Source organism: Cottoperca gobio, chromosome 6 (assembly GCF_900634415.1).
Source record: "Cottoperca gobio chromosome 6, fCotGob3.1, whole genome shotgun sequence".
Taxonomy (NCBI): Eukaryota; Metazoa; Chordata; class Actinopteri; order Perciformes; family Bovichtidae; genus Cottoperca; species Cottoperca gobio.
Window position 1 is genome coordinate 12,071,670 of NC_041360.1, and position 25,251 is coordinate 12,096,920.

Below are 25,251 nucleotides of genomic sequence, written 5' to 3' on the forward strand. Positions count from 1 at the left end.
ATTCATAATCTCCCCATTATTGATTTTGTAAGGCAGTGACCTTTGTTCACAGGGAAGAATGTAGCAACAATATAATTCAGTTTGTGTTCTTCTTCAGCTGCAATGTTTCACTTCCACAGCTATTCTCTGTATGTTGATTTTTATACAGAAATTTGATGCCAAAAAACCCAACGAACCCATGACCAAACACTATTTAGATCAGGTTGTACAATTGATGCAGTTCACTCAGTTCTAAGAGTATGTTTTCATGATCTTGTGAGTCATGTAAGGATCTTGCGTATTAAGCTTTTAAAGAGCTCTTTCGGTTTGGGATTTTACATTAAAGAATAACTATTCCTGTCTTTGATTTCATCACTGCATGTCAATCAGGAGATACTCCTTTTAGTGATCAAATAATTGATTTGACATGGTGCGCAGTAGAGTTTATAATGTGAAGAGTCTTTGCCGATTTGACTCCATGGTGACGTCAACATTTTAAAGTGGGTAGTGATGCCAGGAATAATATAAGAATATTCCTAGACACTGGTGATGGTGAAACGATGAATAAAGTTGGATGAAGATCTGTATGAATGGGATATGGAGCGGGGCTTCTGATGAGCTCAGTGGAAGGATGTGATGAGAACTAGAGGTGAATGGGTGGAGGAGGGTCACATCAATTTTGCACTGAAATGATATGACGGAGGCAAAGAAAGGAAACGTTTGAAAGTTTGATTTGAGTCGAAGCAAGAAGAGAGGGAGTGTGAATAAATAAGAACAGTCCTCCTGACTAGACTTTCGCTAAGCTTCACATGTATTATTCTATTATGCTAATGTAATGCAATTGAATAAAAAAGAGCCTGATAACAAATATAATGTTTTAATACTTTTAATCCAGGTGTTTTGTCAGAGTGGTTTTGACCATTTGAAGTTTCAGAAAGGTAGTCCTTGTCGCAGGATATTTGTATTACATTAGATACTACCGGTTATCAGTCCTTGTTGGTTCTCCTCACTGAATGTTCCTAAAGGGTCCATTGTCATGTAGAAGCCTATATGTACGTGAGCAGACTATCAGAGCAGTAGATCAGACGTAGTGTATGTGTGTGTGCGTGGCTTGTTTGTGACGTTATTCACATACAACCTTGACTGTTGCATATTTTTACTCAAATGTTAAGGGTGTTTTGCCTGAGCAGCTTTCAGGTGCGTGTTATAGAATAGTTTGTGTAACAGTCGACGCCATCTCGAAGAGGCTGCCTAATGTGCAGTCAGATATGTTTTGCTGCAGTGGCTCAGGCTTGTGAACTCCATCAAGTCAGACTGTCTACAGACATTTGCAATCTTACAGCAAAACACTAGGAGAAGCACTGCCTCTGAATCTGTAGGTGTGTTCATTGCATCTACTGTATGCATCAGTTATTAACGGTGCCAATTCAATGCATCAACCTACTGAAATAAATAATCCAATTTCTCAGGCTTTAGCAACAATCGATATGAAACACTTTAAATTGCAATAATCAAATTGAAATGAAACGACTCACTCCTTTGCCAGAAGCAGAAACTGGCACTATCACTGCTACTGCCATTACCGCCACTACTGTTGCTGCCACTGACCGTAATATAAATGCTAAGACTACTGCTGCTAATGTCACTACTTCTGCTGCCTCTGTCACAGTACACGTAACATTACTGCTCGGAGTCCAATCTGTGCAGAACCCTGGCGATCATAAATAAACCCATTTCTTGAATGTGTGCAATTTTTAAATAAGAAAAAATGTAATCAGCATAGAAGAAAACATTTTGGTTAATCATTGCTGAAGCAATTTGGTTTCCCATAATTGAACTGCATCACATCAAGATGGAAACATAACATTTAAGTCGTTTTGAAGCAAATTGCCAGTTTTAAATAATTCAATTAAATTGATGTCAAGCCAGCAATCCACCCACACCTACTACGGATTTTTTATTGTTTTAAGAAAAGTTAGTTTCTTTACAGTTAGTTTCTTTACAGAGCTTGGGAACTCATCCCTTATCTTGCCCACAGGTTTATAAAAAAATAAAAATAAACTATGCACAGACCTTGAGTCAGCCTTGGGCTCTCCACATCATTGGGAATAGCCTATAAGCATACTTCATACCAAACAACAGGACTGCTCTAGCTTTGTGAGCAAAGAGTTACTCACTGCTCTGCCATGTTTCTTTTCCTACTGTTAATATAATACAGTCAGATGACATTGCTCTTCCCCGGCTTTCCTTTTTCATGTAATCATTCCAATCCTGGCTTTGAAATGATATAAGAAATGTAATATGTGGATATCAAGAAGGGCATAAATGAAAATAAGAATTAAAAATAAAACAATACATTGTGTGAAGGATCAGATTAGCGCTCACTCAGCCATTATTACATTCTGCTGGGAGAACCTCTGAACATTTCTTTTCCCCGCTCCACTAGCACGTGAAACAGAAAAAGACAGGGAAATCTGAAGCCTACAAGTGTACAAACAATAAGTAATTTGACTGTGACTGAGGACACAAGACAGGTTATTAAGAAGTTATTAGTTTTTCTGCCGTGTGCCCACATTCTGAATGTGAAATGTCATAAATCTTTGGATAACTTACAATGATATCTTTTATTTGATATTTTAGCATTTTAACTTTTGAGAATTTCATATTCTGTTTGGATGCCAGTATAATGCCTTGGATTTTCCCTTTTTTTATGTGCAACCAGTCAATTTGGCATGAATATTTTAAGACCCCATGAGGTGTAAATCAGAGCTCAGTACGCTGAATTCATTTTGATGAAAGGGAGTTATGGACAGAAGCTCGACTTTTCTTTTAATTTGCTGAGCTATTGATAAAAAACACACCAGCAGTGATAACATACTGTAGTTAAAAGTATTTTGCCCATAGTTCAGAAACTAGAAGCTAATCCTTTATACTTCTAAAGATTATTTTGCGCATATTGCTTTGGAAACCGTCCTATGGTACAAACACATCCGGCTCACAGAAAAAATTATTTTGCATTACTTTTGTTTTGGAGCATGCAAATAAGCATATTCCCTGACGTCCCCGCTGTGTTCTGATGTGTTTCAAGGATTGTGTGGGAAGCTATGTATTCATTTTCCATTGATGAGAAAAAAGACATATCAAGTGACACTTTTATCAACCAGCAGCGGCCCTAAACGTATCTTCAATGATTTATTGTCTTACACAGCCAGGGTGCAGACCATGGTCCATGAGCTTTTGCCTCTTTTTTCCTCTTCTTCCTAAAGAAAAGCCTGACAACCTGATATGATTCCAGAAAAAGTTGTGCAGAGCAAAGTGTCCTTTATGCTGCTATAAAAGTAGAAATATGACCTTTTGAAGAAAGCAGAATGGAGAAGTAAAAGGTCTGCGAGGCTGGAGATATCAGGCTCCCCTCTGAAGCGTGACACTTGGTCAATTGGGGGCTGATGCGATTTAGCCGAGACAAGACAGAGATTGATGTTGAAATAACAAGGCAGCTGGGCCTCCTGGACTCAGGCACCATTGGTGATCAGGTAGCTTCTTCCTGTAGTTTACAGAAAGTTTGTAGATTAGTTTTTCATCAATAACTGTTGACAGTGGCTGCTCTGTCACCTCCTACATTATTTAAATACAAGTTATAAGCAAACAGACAATAGATGCTTCAATGACTAAACCTTTCATATTTTATTCATTCATACATTTTTAGATTTATACACACATGGATTAAAGTTACTCTGTAAAGTGTATGGCTTTTAAATCAAACTATGAACCCTTTGTGTAATTAGTGGCTAATGATTTTTGTGCAGCCATTCGAGAGTTCTAATGTATGAGTGATGCATAATAAAGCAGTAGGGATTTGGGTGTGGCAGATGCAGTATTATGCAGCCAGATCATTTTCAGCCTGAATAATGAAGAAAGAGTTTCTGCCATGTGGAAAGAATGCTGTTCACAGTAGGAGATGAATGCAGAATACTTTTGCAGTGTTCCTCTCCCTTTTCAGGCTCCTTTAGAATCCTTTGTGGGCAAAGACAGAGTGCAGAGCCGCATGAGCAGTTCTCTCTCAAATTTAAACGATCCAGAGGTTCTTCAAATTGTATTCGCTAAAATAAAACTGACAAGGAAGAATGGAGCCTCTGACCCAGAACATACCAGGGGCTTTTTCGTTCAAAAGGCGTTTACAACCTTCTGGTTTTCAGCTCTTAAGTTGTCTCAGATATACAGTGATTTAAGCCGTGGAACACAAGCTTTATAGGGCTAGTTTCTCGAATGCAGTACCTTCTTTTTGTATTCGCATGTAGTCCTTAGCACATGATGCTCATCCCTTGTGACTCCTTTTTCCTTTGCGCAGAAGCCCGCGCCTGCTAATGCATCATGTTATCCATTAATGGACGCTTTCATTAACTGATAAAGGAAATACAATTTCGACACTTCTTGATTTATGCTTTTATTCAAGAGACAGGACAAGCAAGTTTATTTATATATACGACAGTGTCATAAATAAGGAGTAATGCACCCACTACCTAAATATCTTGGATAGAATAGGGAGCAATATAAATGTCTAGTCTACATAATACTGTAATTGGAAAGATGACTGCATTAGTTATGTCTACTTTTTGTGTACACTGGTAGCTTTTGTAAAGCCCCCCCCCCCCCCCATCATACATTTGTCCTCCATCTATGCTGCATTGGATCTGCAGTGGAGGCTGCAGGCTAGCTATCCTATATGTTGTACAGTATATACAATGTACAGTAGAACTGTTGTAATCCAGAACTCTTAATTTTACAAACTCCTGTTAGCAGTGGACCTTTCGCGCTTAGCTCGACCATAAAACCTTTACTTTGTTTTTGACATAACAAAGTAGAGTGCCATATTTAAGCTTGGATCATGGTGCAGAAACACAGTTTTGGTTTATTTAACAGGCAACAGCCACTATCATCATAGCGGGCATGACACAATGCTGCCTTGTGGGGATGGAGTACATTTAGTTGAGAGATGACAATTGAGAAGATTCCTTTTAAGCTATTAACTAAACGCACCATAGAGGCTGTCAAGAATGACTGAAACTCTTCTCCACTGCTTTTCTTCATAAACTGAATGGTATTCTGCCACCAGCTCCATTGTTGTTGTTTTGTGTTGTGAGAGGACTGTGAAAAAACACACAGTGTGGCACACCAGAGGCCTGCACTACGAAGCAGGATTTGGGTTTAGCGAGGTAACTTCAGGGTTAAACCCGGGTTTTCAGTCCTACGACGGTGGTTTACTTCTTACCGGGTTAAAGCGCCATGGTAATTTATGCTGCACCAGAGCAGGTCATGTTCCAGATAAGAGGTCAGCTCCAGTAAAAGCATCGTCTACTGACCAATCAAAGATTGGTGGGCGGATCGTAGGATATAACGAAGAGTTAAAGGCTGTACAAAGCCATAAAAGCAACACAGTTTAAACTGCCAAATGCAGAAAGAAGAGCTGGCAAAAAATCTCTGACTTTCACACAGTCCGAGATTTTTTTTGCCAACTTTCCTTCCTCCATTTGGCAGTTTAAACCGTGTTGCTTTTAGCCTGGATTATGTATTGAATTTCTTTGTATTTATAATTCGTAAATTTTCATTTGTGATTGGTCATGCGCTGCAAACCCCGCCCCTTTTTATCTGAACACGCTCATAGCCGGACTGAGAAACCCTGGGTTGATCACGGTTATTAGGGTTAGTTAAGCAAGATAACACAAATATATCCTGTGTATGTTGAACTCGCTTCGTAGTACAGGCCTTGAGAAAATGTCTGTGTCTCTGAATGTTTGAAAGGAAATTGAAAAACAAAACGAGGGTATAAAATATATATTAAGCTTCCCAGGATGTTAAGCTTTCCCTGTATGCTCCCGTTCTAAGCGTAATAGAAAAAGTCCTAAATGTGGTAGTCATATGATGTAGCTTACCAGAATGCTTCAGCCATTTATCATTGTTATGAAGGCTATCATGGGACCTTGCACAAGAGTCCTTTATTATAAGTGCTGTGTTCTCCCATATTTTCCGTGCTGCCACACAAGTGCATCCACCCCACACAGCAAATATGAGTGGTAGTTTAGTCCTTCTGTTTTCTGCTACGTTAGATTTATACAAGTCTGCTGCAATACGATATCTTTAAACTCTTAAATCTTTAAAAAAGAAAATCTCATCTAATCATCTTCCAATTATTTGCGTCTTCTCTCCTCCTTTAGATATGATTTGTTATAAAATGTTTAAGCCGTGTGATCTGTAAATCCTTGCTTCTACTGATCACACTGTGTTGTGTCAAGATGAAATGGTTGTAAATGTCATGCCCTTTGCAGCGGAGGGATGTTTTCCCCTGAAAAACACAATAACAAAGCAGACCTGGCCTAGCTGAATGCCACGGTAGAAAACTCTGTTTAATAGCTTAATTTACGCTCGGTCATTAAATAATCTGACCACTTTCTCAACAACACCGTCATGCCCCGTGTTGGAGTGAACAATCAACTCTGCCTTTTCTCGTGTGGGTGGAACTCTAGGGGAAAAGAGTTCCACCCATAGCGTAGCTATAAATAGAAATAAAATGTATGTCTATGCAACACTCATGTATATGTATATATTTTCTTACTTTGTTGCCTGCACTTCAAGGATGTTACCCGCTTTTTCTTTTCTTTTTTTACACATAATTCTTTATGCACGCAGATGTTACACTGGCAGAGCTGTTATAATAATAAAACTGTTGATAATAAATAATATTTGACATTAATAATTCATCATGGTATGGAGGGAGTGCACATGCTTACATGGGCAATATGATTCTGTATTTGTGCTGTGACTCATTGTAGTCCAGCGCTTTTAACTGCTCCACCAGCCCGTCAGATTTGGGCACCAAGCCGGCTCCCATGCAGAGGTTATTTCAGGCACTCATGTAGCTATGCAAAGCTCAAGTACCCATTCTCAATACGCAGAGACTCCAACTCTCAAACCATCTAGTTTTTTTATAACCTCAAATTTAATGAATTTGAACGAGGCCTGGTTCAAAATCACACCCATCCACTCTTGTAGCCGGCTTGTTCTTCTGGTTCTATGGCTGCTGCTTGTGTGCCCTGGTGGGAGCTGCCACTGTGAAAGATATACTTTCTTTCTAATGTACACAAGCAATGTGAGAATGTGTGGTATTAGACTGTATCATAAAGTACATTACTTTCAATTCATGGCGTGAAAACATGTGAACTGTACACAATGCAGGGCTCAACAATAAGGATTGCCTGTGTAACATGTGCCTCTTACATGTTACATTAAATATCAACATTTCCGTTGTTAGTGTCAAATAGAAAATCCTTATTTTATATTTCACATTCAATTCTAGGTGACAGTATCCAAGGTAACGATACAGCTAGCAAGCCCATCACCGGGGGAACCAGTCAGTCCGGGCGTTGTATCCCCACCTGAGTGATTGTGTGACTGTTAAATAAAAATCTGTAAGTATTAACATATAGTCGATCTAAAAGAAAGTAATTTTATTGACATCCAGAGTGATTATTTACGTGTACTGATCAAACTATATCAATAATATATTTGTGTAATTTGTAAATAACTGGCAACCTTTGATCCTTGTCGAGGTCAATTATCAGTTATTGAACTTGGCTACAGAAATGATTAGTGTTGTAAGTTTCCTTTGATTATAATTCCATTTTATACTGAATAGTTTTAAGGAGAAAATGCTTGTGTCCCCCAGATCCCGAAGTGCCATTTAAGCAAATAAATGATCTGTAAATCGAGTCGGAGCTGTCAGTGGTTCTCTGTGGACGTGTAACTGTCAGTCGTTATTCCATCAACAGCATCAAGCACACAAAGCAGACTCCTGCTACGCCCGTGTGCCGGAGGCAAGTAAAATGCCACATCGGGCTCGTGAATCTAGTAACTCACTTGCTAAGGAGTAGTGCCGTCCCAATATCAGATTTTCACTACATGACTATTGTGGGCAAACAAAGTCACGATAACAATATTCTTGCGATGTCATATCATAAAATAGAAAACCTCTGAAACTTCTTGATTTATTGTGCGTTTTGTTTCTTTAATTGGCAAATTAATTTCTCTCAAAAGACGAGTGTAGGGAGGTTGGGAGAGTCTGAAATGATTTAAGAGGCGCTGGATTATTTACATAATATTATCCTTTGTGTATTATTAACACAATATCAATATGTATCATTATTTTTTATATCAATAACTGCATATCGCAACACCCACACTAGGGAATGAGCCATTTTGCTTTATTCTCATCTCTGTTTAGAGCGTGCGAAAATCGCAGTGGATAAAGACAAAAGTTTATGAACCTAAGCGCATTTCAATTATCCACTTTTTGTATAGAGGTAAGTAGAATTTGACTTTGTGCAAGTAGATTTCTGACCCACTTGCCTGACTGGACATTAAAGCTGAACATTCCTGTGTAATGTCTCATTTTAGTGTATTATAGAGCTCATCAAGTGTCTGTGATCACTCACTTTGATGTTTCTCTCTGAGGAAACAGATGACGTAGGGGTTTATTTCATGTATTGTCATATATATCTGTGGAACTAGATGATTACGTGTGTGACATGTAGATACGGAACAATCACTTTAATGGTTTCAGGCAAGATGTGTCTACTAGTTAAAGAATGTATAATGAAAGTGAAACAGGCACACAAATAAAAGTGTGTTTTTTGGAGAGGTTTATATGGTGTGAGCCTCCATCTATTACAATGACAAAAACAGTGAAGAATAGAGGTGTGCCGTGCACATAGTGAGTTTGACCTTTACTGGGCAGACAGGCAGCAGACAACACAATCCTGACAACAAAATTGCATTGCGTCGCTGGATTGCCAGCACCTCGTCTGCACCTTGTGACCCACTGCAGCGCATAGCGAGTCACCAAAATGCTGACCTTTGCAGACAAAGTAAAAAAAATGTCACTGCACCTCAGAAAAAGGCTACAAACTTAGAACCCACCATGTCCTGAAATACATAGAGCACAGTATACTGTAGATACATGTGTCTCATTTGTAACACGTTCACATACAGTCTGAGTCAGGTTTTTCACCCTCTTATATTTAGCAGATAGGTAGACATGAATGATTTTAATAAGGGTCTCAACATGAGAAGAGGGATAAAATGTAAGCACTGAACGTGTCGGTTTTAATAGATGGAACCAGAGGAAGAGTCGCTGGGGGGTGAGGGGAAGACACATAGAATAAAGGAATTAAACTGACGAGTGTGGAATTGAAATGCAAGTGGAAGCTATTTACTTCAGTTCGTGAAAACTAGGGTGACCGAGCCTGACAGAGGCTCTTCTGGCACCAGGGAATTCAGCATAGGTGGTGTGAAAAAGAGCAGTGGGCTGAGTTACACTCTGCAAATGAATAATACAGCAGCCTCACAGAATCCGGGCGCTCTTAAACAGGCCACCGTCTGAGGAACGAGCCGGAGGGGACAGCTGGAGGCAGGAGTTGTCTTTTTTTATTGACCTCATCGCACACGGAGAGCGGAAGACAGAGATATACATAGGTTGAGTGAGTGTGTGTGTGTGCGCGCAGGAGTTTCTTCATCGCTCTGTGACGTGATGAGAGAGTGAGGAGATTACTGTCTCTAGGGTTGTGTTTTTTTTCTCCAGTTGGGTTGCCTCTTTTGCTGTACGTCTGAAGGTGCTGACAGCTTTCATTTTCCTGAGCTGAGCCCTTGAAGTAAAGGGCACATACTAGACAGAGGACATTTACACGTTTTCTTTTCACTAGTCCATCACTGCAGCTGTACACCCACGACGCATCTCTCAGTGCTCCCGCCTCCCTTCTTGCAGCAATTGATAGATTGACTGACTGATCTGAGTCTATGAAAAATCAATAGGACAACCCTTTGAGTGCTCTTTACATTGATTTTTCATGGATGTAGTTACTGTACTAACAAGTAGCAGGCTTTTCATTCCTTGGGAAAGTTTGCCCTTTCATGACTGCGAAGAACAAATTGAAACAAAGTCATGTAGGAGCACAAGGGCAGTATTAACATAAATGAGTGGAGGAGAAGGAGGAACAAGAGAGAGACTTTATTTTTTCCTAGTGCGGGTTCTATGTGCTATTCACTTCAGACCAGAATTGCTTTTAAATTTGTATGGCATGGCAATCAAGGCGACATGCAGCCTCAAGGCATAAACTAAAGGCCAACAACAGGTTGTACTTGAACATCACAACACCTTAGAATACTTAACTCTTACACAAAATTTCACAACATTTGCTGTGGCAATGAGGTTTTTTTCTTTTTTTAATTCACTTTCAAGCTATTTGTTTTGTCCATCTCCACATTTACATAACGCTACGCTCCATTGCCTAAGCTCTTTGTCAGATGCTTTCACTGTGGTGGCACGCTTGTCTCCATAGCTTCTTTTAGATCCAAAGAGCAGAGATGCTGTTCTGTTCAAAAATGTCTGTTTACTCTACCCCTCTCCCGGCGGCTTGAAAATTAACCTAGTTTGATCTCAATCCTTTGCTTTACGCTAAAGTTGTTTTCATACATCATCAAGTCTTCTCTCGCTTTTCCTCATGGCAAGTGGAAGAGGCCCCTTGTGGCCCCAGTTTCATGCAAAGATTCTGTTTACCGACGCATCTGAATCTGTGTTAGTCTATCCCTCATCCTCCTCTCTGTTGCTCGCTCTCTTTATCTCTTGCTCAATGAAAGGTAACAGCAGTAAGACATGGAGAGATGCCTTCGCCCCTAGGCTTAACAGACCATTGCTCTGTAAGATCAAACAGGTTAACAGCATGATAACTGATATTACCAGTAAAAGATGAAACCGACCAGCCCCATTGCTGTGCTGGACCACTGCAAAAAAGCAATGGATCCAACTCTCCCTTGACTCCATGAATATTTGACGCTCCGGTGAAGCATAGTTAAAGTTGGGTGTTTACTAATTTGGTTAGCCCATTTCTCTGTCCACGACAGGAATTAGAGACCAGCCCAGTGGGGTAAATCTCAAATTAAAATGATCGATCGATCAAATATCAAATATTTAAAGGTTTCTCTCTCACACACACTACCCCTCACGTTTAACATTTAACATCACATTTTTTTTATCCGTCTCTGTCTCCCTTTCTCAAGGCCAGAGCTCTGAATCAGTTGGTGTGTTATGTGTAAATGTTGGCACGCACATATTTTAATTACTTTAAACACCAGCATGTTTGTGAGTTGGATATGCTGGCTGGTGGAAGCAGTGACCCTCTGAGCACGGTTTGGCCTAATGATGGTGGCTTTACTCTGCAAGTGTGTGTGTGTGTGTGTGTGTGTGTGTGTGTGTGTGTGTGTGTGTGTGTGTGTGTGTGTGTGTGTGTGTGTGTGTGTGTGTGTGTGTGTGTGTGTGTGTGTGTGTGTGTGTGTGTGTGTGTGTGTGTGTGTGTGGTTTTTGATAAGCACGCTCTCCCTGCCTGTCCCTTATCTGTTCTCTGAGAAATGACACCACAGAGATAAAATACACCAGGAATGCTACTTTTTCTACTTTTTATTTTTTATGTCCACAGCAAATGCATGAGATTCATATACTGGGGCCATTTAATTTTCTGGTCTAATTTAGCTCTAAACCCATTGCATCAAGGCGTAAGAGATATGGTGTAGATCCACCATGTTTTATTCAGGCATAGAATCACAGAGAGTGATAACATCATTGGTTAGAATTACAAGGCAGTAGACATTTACTGTGACAGAACTGTTTAAATTTAGTTTTATGGTAATATTAGCCAAAGGTCAGGCATCAGTACGGGCTCTCTTTGTGTCTTGCGTGACTCATGCCTTTTGTATCCATTTCCGACTTACTTTTCCACCTTCTCCTGTGAAGTATTTCTTTCTACTGCCTCACTTTCATTTCCCTCCTTTCTTTCATAGTCCATCTGTTCCACTCCCCTAGAATAGGAATAGGTCTGGACACCGCGATTTAGACTCTCTTTACCTTCAAGGTCTTTGTGCCTTTCCAACAACTGCTTTAATTACTCTTCTTTATATTTTTATATTAAGAAGATTTATTCAATGGCCCAAATCGGCTTTCACACCTTTCATGCTTCTTCTGTCTTGTTACTTCCCCACCACTGGAGGGACGGTCCTTATAGGTATTTTGTTAAATCGTTGCTATTCACTCGCATAATTAGCCAAAACAGTTTTGTGGCTCAGCTTTTCCCAAGACAACAAATCCCCTGTGCTGTTGAATGCAGACGAGGCGGGCAACATGCAGAATTGGAGCTAAGATACAGATAAATAATTACCCTTCATTTGAAAACACTCAATTAGCCTCTATTTCAGAGTAAAATAATGACTTTCTCTCACTAAGCGGAACCCCAGAGCTTCAGCTGTAATTAGTCCAAAAGATGGAAGCCCAGTAGCTCAGTGGAGAGGATAACAAAACAACTATTTTATTAACCCAACAGCAAATATCGCACCATGCCAATGCACTACAACACATTTGCTGTGTATATAAACTGTGAGCAAAAGAGAAAGCACCCGTTCCATTGTGGCTCTGCACTGATGTGTGTCCTGTGAGTAAGCAACATAAATCAAAGGAAAGGCAACATATAAAAAGAAAAGCGAAAGAGGAGAAAGGCTTGGTGGGCTGTGTGGCAATCAATGTGCCGCTGACATTTCTATCTCAGATGTGCAACAGAAGCTGCCTCTCAGTGCCTCTCCACTGTACAGAGGAGCAGAAGAGCATTGTGTGCATTGTTGTGTGTCTCACACATTTATGTGCCCACTGTTGCATCTTTCACCAAGGTTAGTGGAATCATATATCACAGGCTGTGAATTACGTCGCTCACCGTTAAGAGTGAATTACTATCATTGCTGTGTCTCTAACCAACCTTTGATGCCAGTGTTTTTTCCTGAAAGATGGATCTGATTGACGCCAGTTCCAATAAGAGGGATTTGCCTCTGTGCACTTTTCACAAGCTTAAGGGAATACACTTAATGTGGAAGTCTGTCACAGTCAATATCAGCGTAGTGGACCTTTTAAGCTCCCATTCTGAATACTGAATATTTGTATTCAGTACCCATGCCTACAAACACACGTGCACACACACACACACACAATGACATACGCACACAGATACACACTATTAATGAACTGGAATTCACACACATCCTCTCATTCTATACTGCCACTACACTACCCCGTCTCTGAATATTGGAATTCTTTTAAGTCTCTCTGCAGCATTTCAGTGCAGTGATAAGAAAAATGCGATTTTATTATGTACCTTTTCCATTGCCTATCACTTGAGACAACCACAGCGTGTCTGGTACAAAACACATTTCAGGCACATTTCTCAACAAGTGCGTGCTGTGCATAATTGTATCCTCACTAGTGTGATGAGAATGAAGAGAACACTTTCCCTCATTTGTGACATTGGAGAGTTGCCTTAACACTTGTATGCACATACACTGCAATGTGAAATAACATTAGGTTACAGGCGCAGTGAAAGCTTGCTACATTTCTGTTTTCAGCACCACTGATCTGAAGCCAATCCCCTGTGGCCAATATTGACTTAACAACTGTGGCAGGAGGTGGCTGGAGACCAAGGCAGTCACCATGGAAAAGCCCAAAAAGGGACAGAGCAGAATATTGGATGTTGGAGACACACCATGACATTACTTTCAGTCACCTTGAAGTCTAACAACCACTCTGACTGATAACGTCAGCAGATGGCTTGAATTACCCGGTGGAGTGTAGACAAATGTAGTGTGACCTCTGCTTTGGAACATGCTGAGGTGAACCGTGTTTTAACTTCCATTGCAACAGTGAGTGGTAGCAGGTAGAGAAAAAAGGCTAGTTAAAGGATTATTAAAGAAATCAAAATTGAAAGTGAAACACTGAGTGGGCTGAAGAAATGATGAAAAAAATAGTGCAACTGGATGATTTCTCTTTGATGCTCAACACAGCTCTCGGACTGACTGATCTTAATGTCAGTTGCATTCAAACTCAGCCAACGTGTATACTCCCACATCTGTGGTGCTCACACTTGTAAGTTCAAAGTTGTGCAAATTACAAGCTTGAAATACTTGACATTTACATCCCATCCCAATTTAGACCAATCTCTGTTCATAAATAATGTCATTTTAAAAACAGTCAATAGGTTAATAAATTGAAAGAAATATTTTCCTATGCTAAATGCTAATTGCTATAATAACACGGATCAAGAGGGTTCAGTCTTTGTGTCCACGCCTGCAGACTCGCAGGAAGAAAGGGCATGAGATGGCTACTGTGGATATTCTTATTGTGGAAGCTAGAGTTGCATAAGAGCTTTTGTGAAGTCCTTCTGTGCATTTCAGTGGATTAACCCAACATTAATAACCGAGTGACATGTTTCACTGATGAGCATTAACTAGGAAGTTATTGTAAATATTCAATTATATTATACGTAATATAATAATTAATAATAATATATTATTTATTAAGTATGTTTACGTTTCGGACAGTGGTTCTATTATAGAACCATAAACAATGTGAACAATGTTTTTGTTTTAATGAAGTTAATACAATTTTAATAAGTTAAAGGTTCTATGTGTAAAGAAATCATTGTTATTAATTACACCTGGCCATTAAGTAAACAGCAGTCGGCATCCTATTGATCCCGCTCGAGCATCGGCATCGGTTTTTGTGTAGTCACTGAATGTTTACATAAATAAGTAAATAACTTATCATTTTTAATAACAATACAATCTGTAACATTCCTATATATTTTTTTAAGCATACTGTTAGTTGCCTTGCATCGCTCTTCTTGGCTAACTAGTGGAAAGCAATCGTTAGTTGTGCATGATACAACACAGTATTGTGTATCGTAATACATAAGTTGGTATCATGGATCACCTTAGTTGATGTAATTTGGCAAGCTATCCTACGAACATATCCAATCAGATTTCCAGTATTTTGCTAGTGATAATGTTAGCGAGAAAGCAAGCTAACGTTGGGCATGGATCTGCCGTTGGTTTAACCTGTGTAACGGCAGCAACAGAAAGTTTGATGACCCTGCAGGGATTTGGCTAACATCGAACAGAAAGGTGGTCCCCGATCAGAACGTCGGCGCTGGGTCTTGTTATAGGCAACCGAGAAAGTCGGTGAGCGTCTCATTTTTTAAGTTACAGTACAATCCATTCACCCATTGTCAATAATAAAAACACTAACACATATAAAACGTTTAAAGCAAAGAATGCAAGTATTTTGTGCCATCAGGGCTTATTTGAGTCAGTGAGAAATATTTCAACAAAATGTCTTACCTCATGCTGCTGATATGTGGTTTTACTTGTTGCAAGTTCTGAAAGGGGATACCTACTGAAAAAAAGTTATTCTCATTAAAATTCTCAGCCAAAATAAAAAACAGCAACAGACCTCAACACAATCTCTGTAGATTTTAGAATGTCAGATGAAAAACATAACATACTTCTTTCAAAGCAGGAAAAAATGGAATTGACTCTGCGTATATCTTAAAATACATCACAAGGGTCACATTCACTGGAGTTTACAAGTTCATGTTCACCGTAGTCAGTCCTTTCACTATACACGAACATATATTCTCGTCTTCAAAGTCATGCCCCTATTTTCTGGATATAAATCCATCCAAGTCCCTAAAATCCACCACGGTTCTGTTAATATCCGTCACCAGCTAGTGTTGGTTTTTCCTTTATTCACATATGTTAGTAGACTGCAACATTCTTTCAGATTTATACAGTGCTGCCTTACTTTCCCTTTTATAGAATCCTTGCTCCACTTGCATACATGACCCTGGAAATAAGAATGCAACGGTTCTTCAAGTCCACAAAGTGCAAATTTGGATTTGGCCTGAGGGAAACTTCTGGACAAGTCTTAAAATACACAAATTTGCCACAACTCCACTCGGATCTCTCACAGAGCTGACAGGTTCATTTTCATAAATTAAACATTTTTCTGTGCTGGTACATATTTTAGAGATCATAGCTAGATGTACTGTATTATATAAGAACATACTAAACCCTAGCAAGTGGAATAATCTTATACTTTTTATTTAGATTTACAGTTATTTGTGCTTTTAGTGTGAAATGATTATCTACTGTTGGGCTGGGCAATATGGAGAAAATTAAATGTCACATTATTTATGACACCTTGATATTGATGTTGCGACAATATTGTAGGTTTGACTATTTACACAATAAGATGTTTAATAAATAATCATCACTAATGTGGATATAATGAAGAAGTTGGCAAAGGCAAATAATAGAACAGCAAGAACAGTCGTAATATTATATCTAAAATGTAAGTCAATATCTAGTCATCGCAATATTGATATAATATCAATATATTGCCCAGCCTTAATCTACCGCAGTGCTAATTATGCAAGACTATCTGAATTCAATTTGCTTTAGATTTATAGGTTTATATTCTTTCATATCATTGAAAACACAATATCTTTCAGACTGTTGGTCAGACAATATTCATAATGTGAAGACGACACCTTAGGCAATTTTCAGATTTATTATAGACAAACGGATTATTCAACAAAACAATTGGTAGATTATTTGATAATGACAATTGTTAATTGCCACCCTACTATCCCTGTCTAGATTGACAGTTTTAACTCTGGGTTATTTTTAGTCATATACAGTGTACACTTCTGTTTAAAGATGTACCTCAACGCTACAGAAAAGGTATAGACGAGATAGAGATGGGTGAGAAACAACCGTAAGAAACACACGAGATATGAGAGAAAATAGAGAAACAGTATTTCTCTCAGGCAGACTCGGAGCATAGCAGGGTGACTAATGACCCCCAATACTCTCAATTATTACCGCTGGCACGCACGCACGCACACACTCACGCAATATGATTCATTCTGGTTCAGACTGTGGAGAGGCATGACTCAGCCGCACTCATGGGCTTCACCAACATTTCTATCTCCATCTCAATTTCCCAGGACCCATAGACTCTTGGTCTAAATGAGGACATCAGCACTCTAGGAAATAGGTTTGTCCCACAGAAAAGCCACCTCGGTGCAGCGCAAATTAGCTTCCTGCCCTGCCGCAATCAATGGGAAAGTGGGTCTCATTAATTTCTTTGGTCACACCTCAATCTTGCATCATTCAGAGGCTATTTCCTTTTGAATGGCTTTGACGTTATTTTCGGGAAGGGGTGTCTGTAAGGTCAATCGCTGATTTACTGAATTTACTTAAGAGGTCACAAAGTCATCATCAATTGAGGATCTTCCACCACGGCGTCTCCAAGGACAGTATCCTGTTATAGGGAAAGTAATTCACCTTTCTGTCCAGTGTAAGCGATATTACTTAAGCTATACTATATTGCCTTTTTAGAATATTTATATCTGCTTTATATCTGGGAACGTAATGATAATCATCAACTAGTGCTGTTCTTAAACACTTAAGCAATTAAACCCATGTCTATGTACGTTTAAATCAGTAAAAAAATACTTTTCTGTGTTTACATTTGCCACAATTTTAATCATCTAAGGATTGTCCTTCTGCAGAGCGGTCTCCTCACAAAAGCAGCCTTGTTCATCTTTTCCAGACATGATTGCATGCAACCTGAACTCCAAGGGGAAAAAATATTTTTTGCCTCAACGCTGAGTAATTTAAGACTGATGACCACTCCGTTTATGTGGAAATGATCACAGCAAGTGGTTTAAAATCAAGACTTGATTACAAATATTTGACAAATGAATTCAAATTGGCCAGCACCGGGCTGGCAGCTTTATATCAGTGCTGCCAGACTAAGCTTCTGAGCTCCAGCCTCCAGTCTGGTCGGCTCGCAGACAGCCAGCCTGCAGAATCAGCCTGCAGCCCCAGGAGAGCCTTCCATCCTGCTGCATCTGCTCTTCTCCCTCCTCACACACATCCATTCTGCCTGGTCGGCCTGTCAAACCCTGCGCCTTCCTGCCCCCCTTGCCTCCCTCTGTGACCTCCTCACTCCCCCTCTCTTCCTCCTCTTCCTTCGCTCCACTGGGCTTGTGAAGGTGAGCCAGTCCCCAGTGGCACTACTGTACAGATTGCAATGCTTCCTCTTCAAATGGAGGCTTCTCTCCTGTGAATACCCTCGTGAAGAGTGGCTGGGCTGCTCCTCTTCTTCCTATTTTTGTCTTCTTTTTTTTTATCTCTGGACGTCTGTATTATTAAATCTCCATCTTGCTCTCAGGTCACCTGTCCTTGACCATGACTCGGGGAGATGCAGGCTGCTCCGTGTGTCACTTGAGAGCAAGGCTGACTAAAAACAGCACTCCCTGATGTTTTAGGCTGGTTTGGTGACAGCTGTCATCCAATCGCTTGTCCCTAAAAGCTCTTTTATGAGCAGGCTGTGTGACGGAACAATGGCACGATGCTTTAGTCTATCTTTGAAGTGACACTACCTCTAATGGATGCGTCTAATCATTCTTTATGTGTCTATCTGCAGTTGTGTGTGTGTGTGTGTGTGTGTGTGTGTGTGTGTGTGTGTGTGTGTGTGTGGGTGTGTGTGTGTGTGGCTCTTCATCCCACTTCCACATTAACTTCAGTTCCTCTAGGTTGTGTTGGAATAGACCGCTTATTTTATAATTTCCTCAAAGCTGAAACAGGATTCTGGGCTCTGTTCAAATCCTAAACTAAATATCGAACACTGCACTGGCTAGTGAAAATGTAACAACTCATTTAAATAATGATAGAAGACCCATTGTATTAGCATTCAACAACTACAGCTCTCTCAAGTGGCTTTTACAGCACTTCAGTGGCTAAGACTCATGCAATATGCTGTGGGTGCTAATAAAATAAAGTTTTTTTCCCGCCGTTGCCGTAATGGATACTCATTCAGCTTTGAATTTGGACAGAAAATGCCAGACTCCGATGTCCAAATGGATGTGTTTTCAGCACATTTGCTCGTGTATGCCTTGGTGAGCACAGTTATCTGGCCATACGGTTGCTGAACTCATTGCCTTTCTCTTTATGTTTGTGCAGGTTTTTGGAGATTATTATCACTTTAGGCATCATGCCGTGGAGAAGAGAGCTTTGTCTGGCCACTTGGGGATGCACATCAGACTGCAAAAAGAACCACAGGTAAGACTGTTATCAGCTCTCACACAGCTCATTGCAGCACTATGTTAGCAACAAAGGGCCAAAAGACAGATTGAATTACAAGCAGAGAGTGTGTTTATCACAAGAGAAAAGGATTCCAGCGTCAATGACAGCTTGTCAAACTCTGTATTCTTTTCAGTCCACGCTTGTCCTTCCATCTGTCTCCCTGACCCAGTCTGAGGTACCACATAGCTGTAAATATGCTAAATAAACCCACCAAAACAACACAACAGCTGATAGTGTCTCTTTGTCTGGCTTTGCTTTTTTCCAGTTTTGTAAAATCATTATTTGCATCTAAATGTTAACTAGAGAGGAAAATTGGCATTCATCAGTCTAACAAGAAAAACAAGAACATTTTCCTTTTTCTGAATGTCATGTTCATGTGGACATCTGGTACTGCATTTACACACAGCCCAACTACCAATCTATACCTGGCATACTATAACTCTGCAACGTCTCAGTTTCTGTACATACCACATGTAGTTGAGTCAACATGTAAATACCAACAAAGTGGAAGGAAGTGTTTTTTTTTTCCTTAAAAGGGATTAAGAAGTTGCCAGACCAGTATATCCATTGCATACTATGTTTGCACTGTTAGTATTCAGGAGAAATGTCAGGCAGTATCTACTTTCATTCTATTATATTGAAAAATATATTAAAAAATATTGATTTAATTTTTTTGCTTTTTTCGGACAAAATGTTTTTTCTCTCAGAGACTATGATAATGTTAGATTATGTAAAACAGAAAAGAATGAATGCAGAGGGCAGAGGCTACTGTTTTTTATCCTTAAATCAGCCTTCATGAATTCTTTACACAATGAAGATCATGCACTGGCCATTTTGGTAAACATTCTTTACACTGATTAAATATACATTAAAGACATTACTCTTGAGTCTTTATTGCAACAACAAACAATCCACAAGACATGGACCCGCACCGCCTCACACTACAGGAAAAGATTATCCTCGAGTAACACTAGATACCATCTTTTTGTTTATAAAAAAAAGAAAATTGGATGTGAAATTGATAGATTATTACATTATCACGCCAGTTTCCCTATTGTGCTGGGGTTCTGGTATGAGCAAGTGTGGTTATTAACAAATATTTATGATAATTAATATTAATACAACTATTAATATTCATAAAATCATAAATGGGGGTTGATAAAAACTGGCACTACAATGAAGTTGTGCATTAGCTCATGAATCCATTAAAATGGATCAGAAGATCAGAAGGATTTTATAATTACTAATATAATTATTCATTATTATATTTAATATAATTATATTAATTAGTATGATTTAATGTACACAAAGTCGCCCCTAGGGGCACCAACTTTATAACTAAGTGAAAGAATAGCAGTTAATGTACTACTGGTTGGTCGTATTGTGAAGGCTGGACCGCTGTGGAGAGCCGCTTCGTGCAATAAACTTGTTTACTTTGGACAGGCGCTCGCGTTCTCTGCCACTAAAGGAAAAAGTCCAGTGATCAGAGAGCCATCCGATGCTGCGACTCACGGTGGCGTGCTTTCCGCTGGGCCGATGCCGCGGTGAACAGCAGTGGCACCGTCGACGTCCAGAGGGAGAGCAGGGCGGAAAGATAGAGAACACAAGGCTGCGTTTTCGTTTTATCAACTGAGTTTTCACACCTACGTGCGAAAAGGTAGCATCACGTTGCAGGAAATGAAGGAGGGTTTAGACACAAAGGATCATGGGTAACCCAATAGCTCAATCTCCATACTGTGAGGATCCCAACACTGTCTTGTTAAGGCAACAGGAGATATGCTAATACCAGGCCTATATGAACATTTTAATTTCACTCGCTGACGTTATACGTTATCTAATCAACACAGAAGCGATTGTGTAGGAAACCAAGCAAAGACACTTTTAGATGAACTTTATACTTCTTCAGTTTGTATAACTGTGGTTAATATAGTGCATTCATAAGTCTAAGAATGGCATAACCTTTATCAAGCTGTGTTCATACCTGCGCTGTTGAGGGAGCAAATGTTGTTTGGACCAGAGTGAGCAAAGTGCCACACAGGTCCTATCTATAAAAATAATAATCATTTAAAAAAATAGTGATAGACCACAAAGCTCACTGTGAATGGATTTATTTGTTTTGAGAAATGAATATAGAAAATAGTTTGGTTGACAGTGAGAACTTTGGAAGAGACATTGTTGTTGTTTTATTAGTGTAATGTTTTAATAATTTGAGTGCCACAAACAAAATGATCTTTCCCGCCATTGTGTGTTTAATCTCAGTCGCAAACATCTCAAACCTAGAAGAAGAAAAAACAGCACCACTTGGGGTAAACAGGAAACTGTGTTTCTTTGTGACTTGGATGATTTGACCCTTTAAAGCTGAAAAAAGTACCGTTGTGTTTTTTATGCAAACTTGTGGGCCTGTTAAATCGTGAGCTAGCTCATGGCTACTGTAGCTACGTCAGTGACTATGGTTAGCAGAAGGCTAAACTATTAGCAACATATTTATATATTGTTGGTAACAACACATCTCTGAAACATGTTGAAATTATGAAATGTTTGCTCAATGAAGCCAGAAATATACTGCCTACACCAGCTTTAAATGTTCCATCCATAATGTTGATAGAGTGTGCATGCATCATTATTATTGGGGTCATCACTAAAAATCAACCTTTTACCTTAAAATTGATGTCAAAGAAAAGTTGAATAGCAGTCAACCCTGGCATCAGCCGCAAATAACTACAGGTATCGGTGCACAGGAATGCAGTAGACGCCCTGTCTTTTTATTTAAAAGCTCCATAAGAGGGTCCTGACTTGGACGAAAATGTGGCAGTTACAAAGTGAGCACATACTTGAGCCATCTGCAGCAAGGTAGGTCCAAGTAGGTAGAGTCCGGACCCAGACGCCGACCTATCCGGACCTGGACCTATAATCAATAAATTATTGAGGGATTTTCAATTTTGACGGGGCGCTTCTATTTGAACCGGGGCAGCTTTTCTCGTTTTTACGGCACTGGTTTAGTGGTTCAGGAAACTCACAGACCAATTACATTTGAGTTAAGCCATCCCACGTGATGCTACTCAGCCAATCAAATCTGTGCATTCCAACCGGCAAACATTGCGACTCTGAATACAGACAGATGAGAGGCGAGAGGCGCGTGACAGACGAGTTAGCGATACAGGGAGAGAAGACGGAGAAAGGGAGAGAAACACAGACGAAGAGACGAGTGAGCGGCAGACAGGGAGAGAACAATAACTACTCATGGCGCTCTCCAAGAAGAGAGAAGTCAACAGAGCTTTCAACCCAGAATGGACTCATTCATGTTCATCCTTCCCACTGGGAGCACAACACCAGCGTCTCATATGCTCAGAGACCGTGGTGCTCATTAACAGTGGTGATGTGAAACGCCACTATGAGACAAAGCACAACGTTTTTGACCAAACATACCCACTCAAGTCTGAACTGAGGGCACAGAAAATAAGCACTCAGAGCCCAATATGATTTTGATTTGTGACAAAATAAAGCAAACAGGCCACCTGTCAGCATCATCAGCCACAGAGAACAGTTTAACCCAGGATGTGCTAGCCTGGGTTAAACTGTTCAATTGTTAAGATTTGTTGAGACTGATTTATTCTAACATTGGTTGAGAGTTAAATCAAGATGTGAAACAGTTAAAGAAAAAGGGAAACTCAAGCTGCTGCTACACTTTATTTTATGTTTCCAAGATTAAGCACTTTATTTCAAGATGCACAATTTTTCAAAAGCTATTTTATTTATTTTCTCAATTTCATTTTTAAATGCAGCCCGAGAAGAACATTATACATATCTAAAGTATTATATATATATATCTGTATAGTTCAATGTTAGGTGACAATAAATATTGTCTAAATGTTTGTAAATTGTACTTTCTTTATTAGATTTGACAGTCAGTTGTTTATTACGTGCAGACGTTGATACAGCTACTGGGCTGCTTCAATATATATCACACTAATTCATAACGCACGTCAGACATGATAATGACGGACCTTTGCTCGCGAAAATGTTCTCTAACTGTACCTCTTAGAATTTTAGTTGAATATCCCTGCTCTAGCCTTTCCAGAAGCTTTTTCTTGTGAAGCTGGCTGAGGAGAAGACCGATGTGGTCTGACGAGCGCTGAAGCCCAAAGACATCATTATTGAGATATGGTGACTTCCAGTGATGACAGTGGTGTCAGGGGTTAGGCTAAGTGGACGTTAACAAGGCTTTGTGAGCATATGGGTTCAGAGGTGTCTGCCTGGGAGCTGGAAGAATACTATGCCACTCAAATGGTTTTAAGATTGGCTTTTAAATCTCCTAAATTAGCAACAAATGAGTTTTAGCATGGGCAGTGACAGATACAAGGATTGTGTCATTGTTACCGGGGATTTAATGATGTACTATACTGGATTTTAGAGCTGTATGCAATAATGAGGGATACAATGGCAAATGAACTGCAGGCAAAGCAGCAGGACTAATAAGAAACCGTCGATCGAAGGTAGATGTCCTCTTTATTTAAGTGGCCCGCAGAACAGAATTCATCTGGAAGATGGAAAGTGAGGTTTGCTGTGTGGCTACATTGCCTTTATACTGTCCCATTTGGCAATACCAATTGAGAGAGAAAGCATCTTGAATTTAACCGTGGGGCCCTCACAGCAGAGCCAGGGAGATAAAGACATTTTTGACAGAAGAGATTCCATCTCACAGGTTCATCTCTGTCAGTGGTTCAAGTTAACAACGTGCTTAAACCTCCAGGTATTAAGGGCGTCAGGTTTCTGGCTATGCAGCAACAGTTTGTCCTTAGGTCACCTACCCACCCACACAACCAGAAACAGACCAAACCTCAGGCAAAGCATGACCACTGCCAAAACACACCACAGCATAAGTGAGTGGGTTTGTGTTTACGTGTGTGTGTGTGTGTTTACGTGTGTGTGTGTGTGTGAAAATAAAAGGTTCTGCTTCACCTGGTATAAAGCAAACGCATTTAAAAGGCAATGAAATCATAATGGTTGGATTTAGATTAGTTAACGCTGAGCTTTGAGCTTGTTACAGTGTTTCCTCTCAGTAATCCGGCTGCAGTCTCTTACATTACCTCCATTGTCTCTTTTCCTCTGCTCCGTGGTGCTAACATGCCGCTTATCACCGTCCCTTTTGAATAATCACACAGTGGCAAGATGACATTGGCAGCTGCATAAGCTTTTACCAATCTGCTTGCAAAGGCTGTTTGTCATCGACTCTCTGCACCCCACACTTTCTCTATGAGGGTAAAAATCGATTTTGTTTTGGGGTGGCTGCTGTTGGTTTGGTCAAATTGCAGTGTAAGGTAGCATACTGCATGCTGTGTTTCCGAGGGACCTTACCCTATATCTCTCTCGCTCGCTCTTGCTCTTTCTCTCGTGCTCTCTCTCCGGCTTTAAGAGTGCACTATATGTGCTGAGGCCATACTGTTAAAGGATAAGGCTGGCAATATTCTATATTCTAATTGTTGTCAACAAATCCCATAAAGAGACCAAAGCCAACAATGCGCTAGTTTGTTTCTCAATAACCAGCTTCTCTGTGACTCAGTCTCAAGGCGACTGGTTCCTAGTGAAGACGTAAATGTTTCAGTATGAGTCACCGGAGGAACAGAAGGGATGTATTTGCTGGGGACTGTTTTCAGCAGCGACACAGCACATGTCAGCGTGTTGTGAGCAGTTCAACTGAAGACTGAAAGAGAGATTCATCCCTCTTTGATTGTTTGATGATTATTTTTAGAGGCCTGGAATAAATAAAATGATTCAGTAGTTCATAAAAGATAAAAATGTAATAAAGGACAGTAGGGCTGCAACTAATAGTTATTTCTATTATTGATTAATCACCCGATTATTTTCTCAATTAATTGGTCTGTAAAATAGAGAAAATTGTTTCAAAGTCCAAAGTGATGTCTTTAAAGTTCATGTTTTGTCAGTAAAAGAAATCTAGTAAAAATCGTTTTAATATTAAAACAGAGAAAAGCAATAAATCTCCATATTTGAGAGGATAAAAACTGAATTTTATGCGTTAATGACTGATAAATTATTTTAGACTTAGCGTATTTGTTTAGCAGAAATATGTTTCTTTTCCTGATTTCCAGGGGTCCTGAGCCCTGGGTTGTGAAACACTGATTTACTGTACCAGAACAGTGTATGTGGGATCAACTCTACATAAATTACATAAATTACAATGCC

At 39.7% G+C, this 25,251-nt stretch overlaps 1 protein-coding gene across 1 annotated transcript in view; it reads left to right on the forward strand.

Annotated features, from left to right (window-relative positions):
* The window catches only part of furinb (furin (paired basic amino acid cleaving enzyme) b), a 63,755-nt gene that overhangs the window by 8,851 nt on the left and 29,653 nt on the right, over positions 1-25,251 (forward strand). Inside the window, exon 3 of the mRNA XM_029433331.1 lies at positions 18,928-19,026. Within this exon, the coding sequence (XP_029289191.1) occupies positions 18,928-19,026 (99 nt within the window). The remainder of the gene's footprint in view (positions 1-18,927; positions 19,027-25,251) is intronic.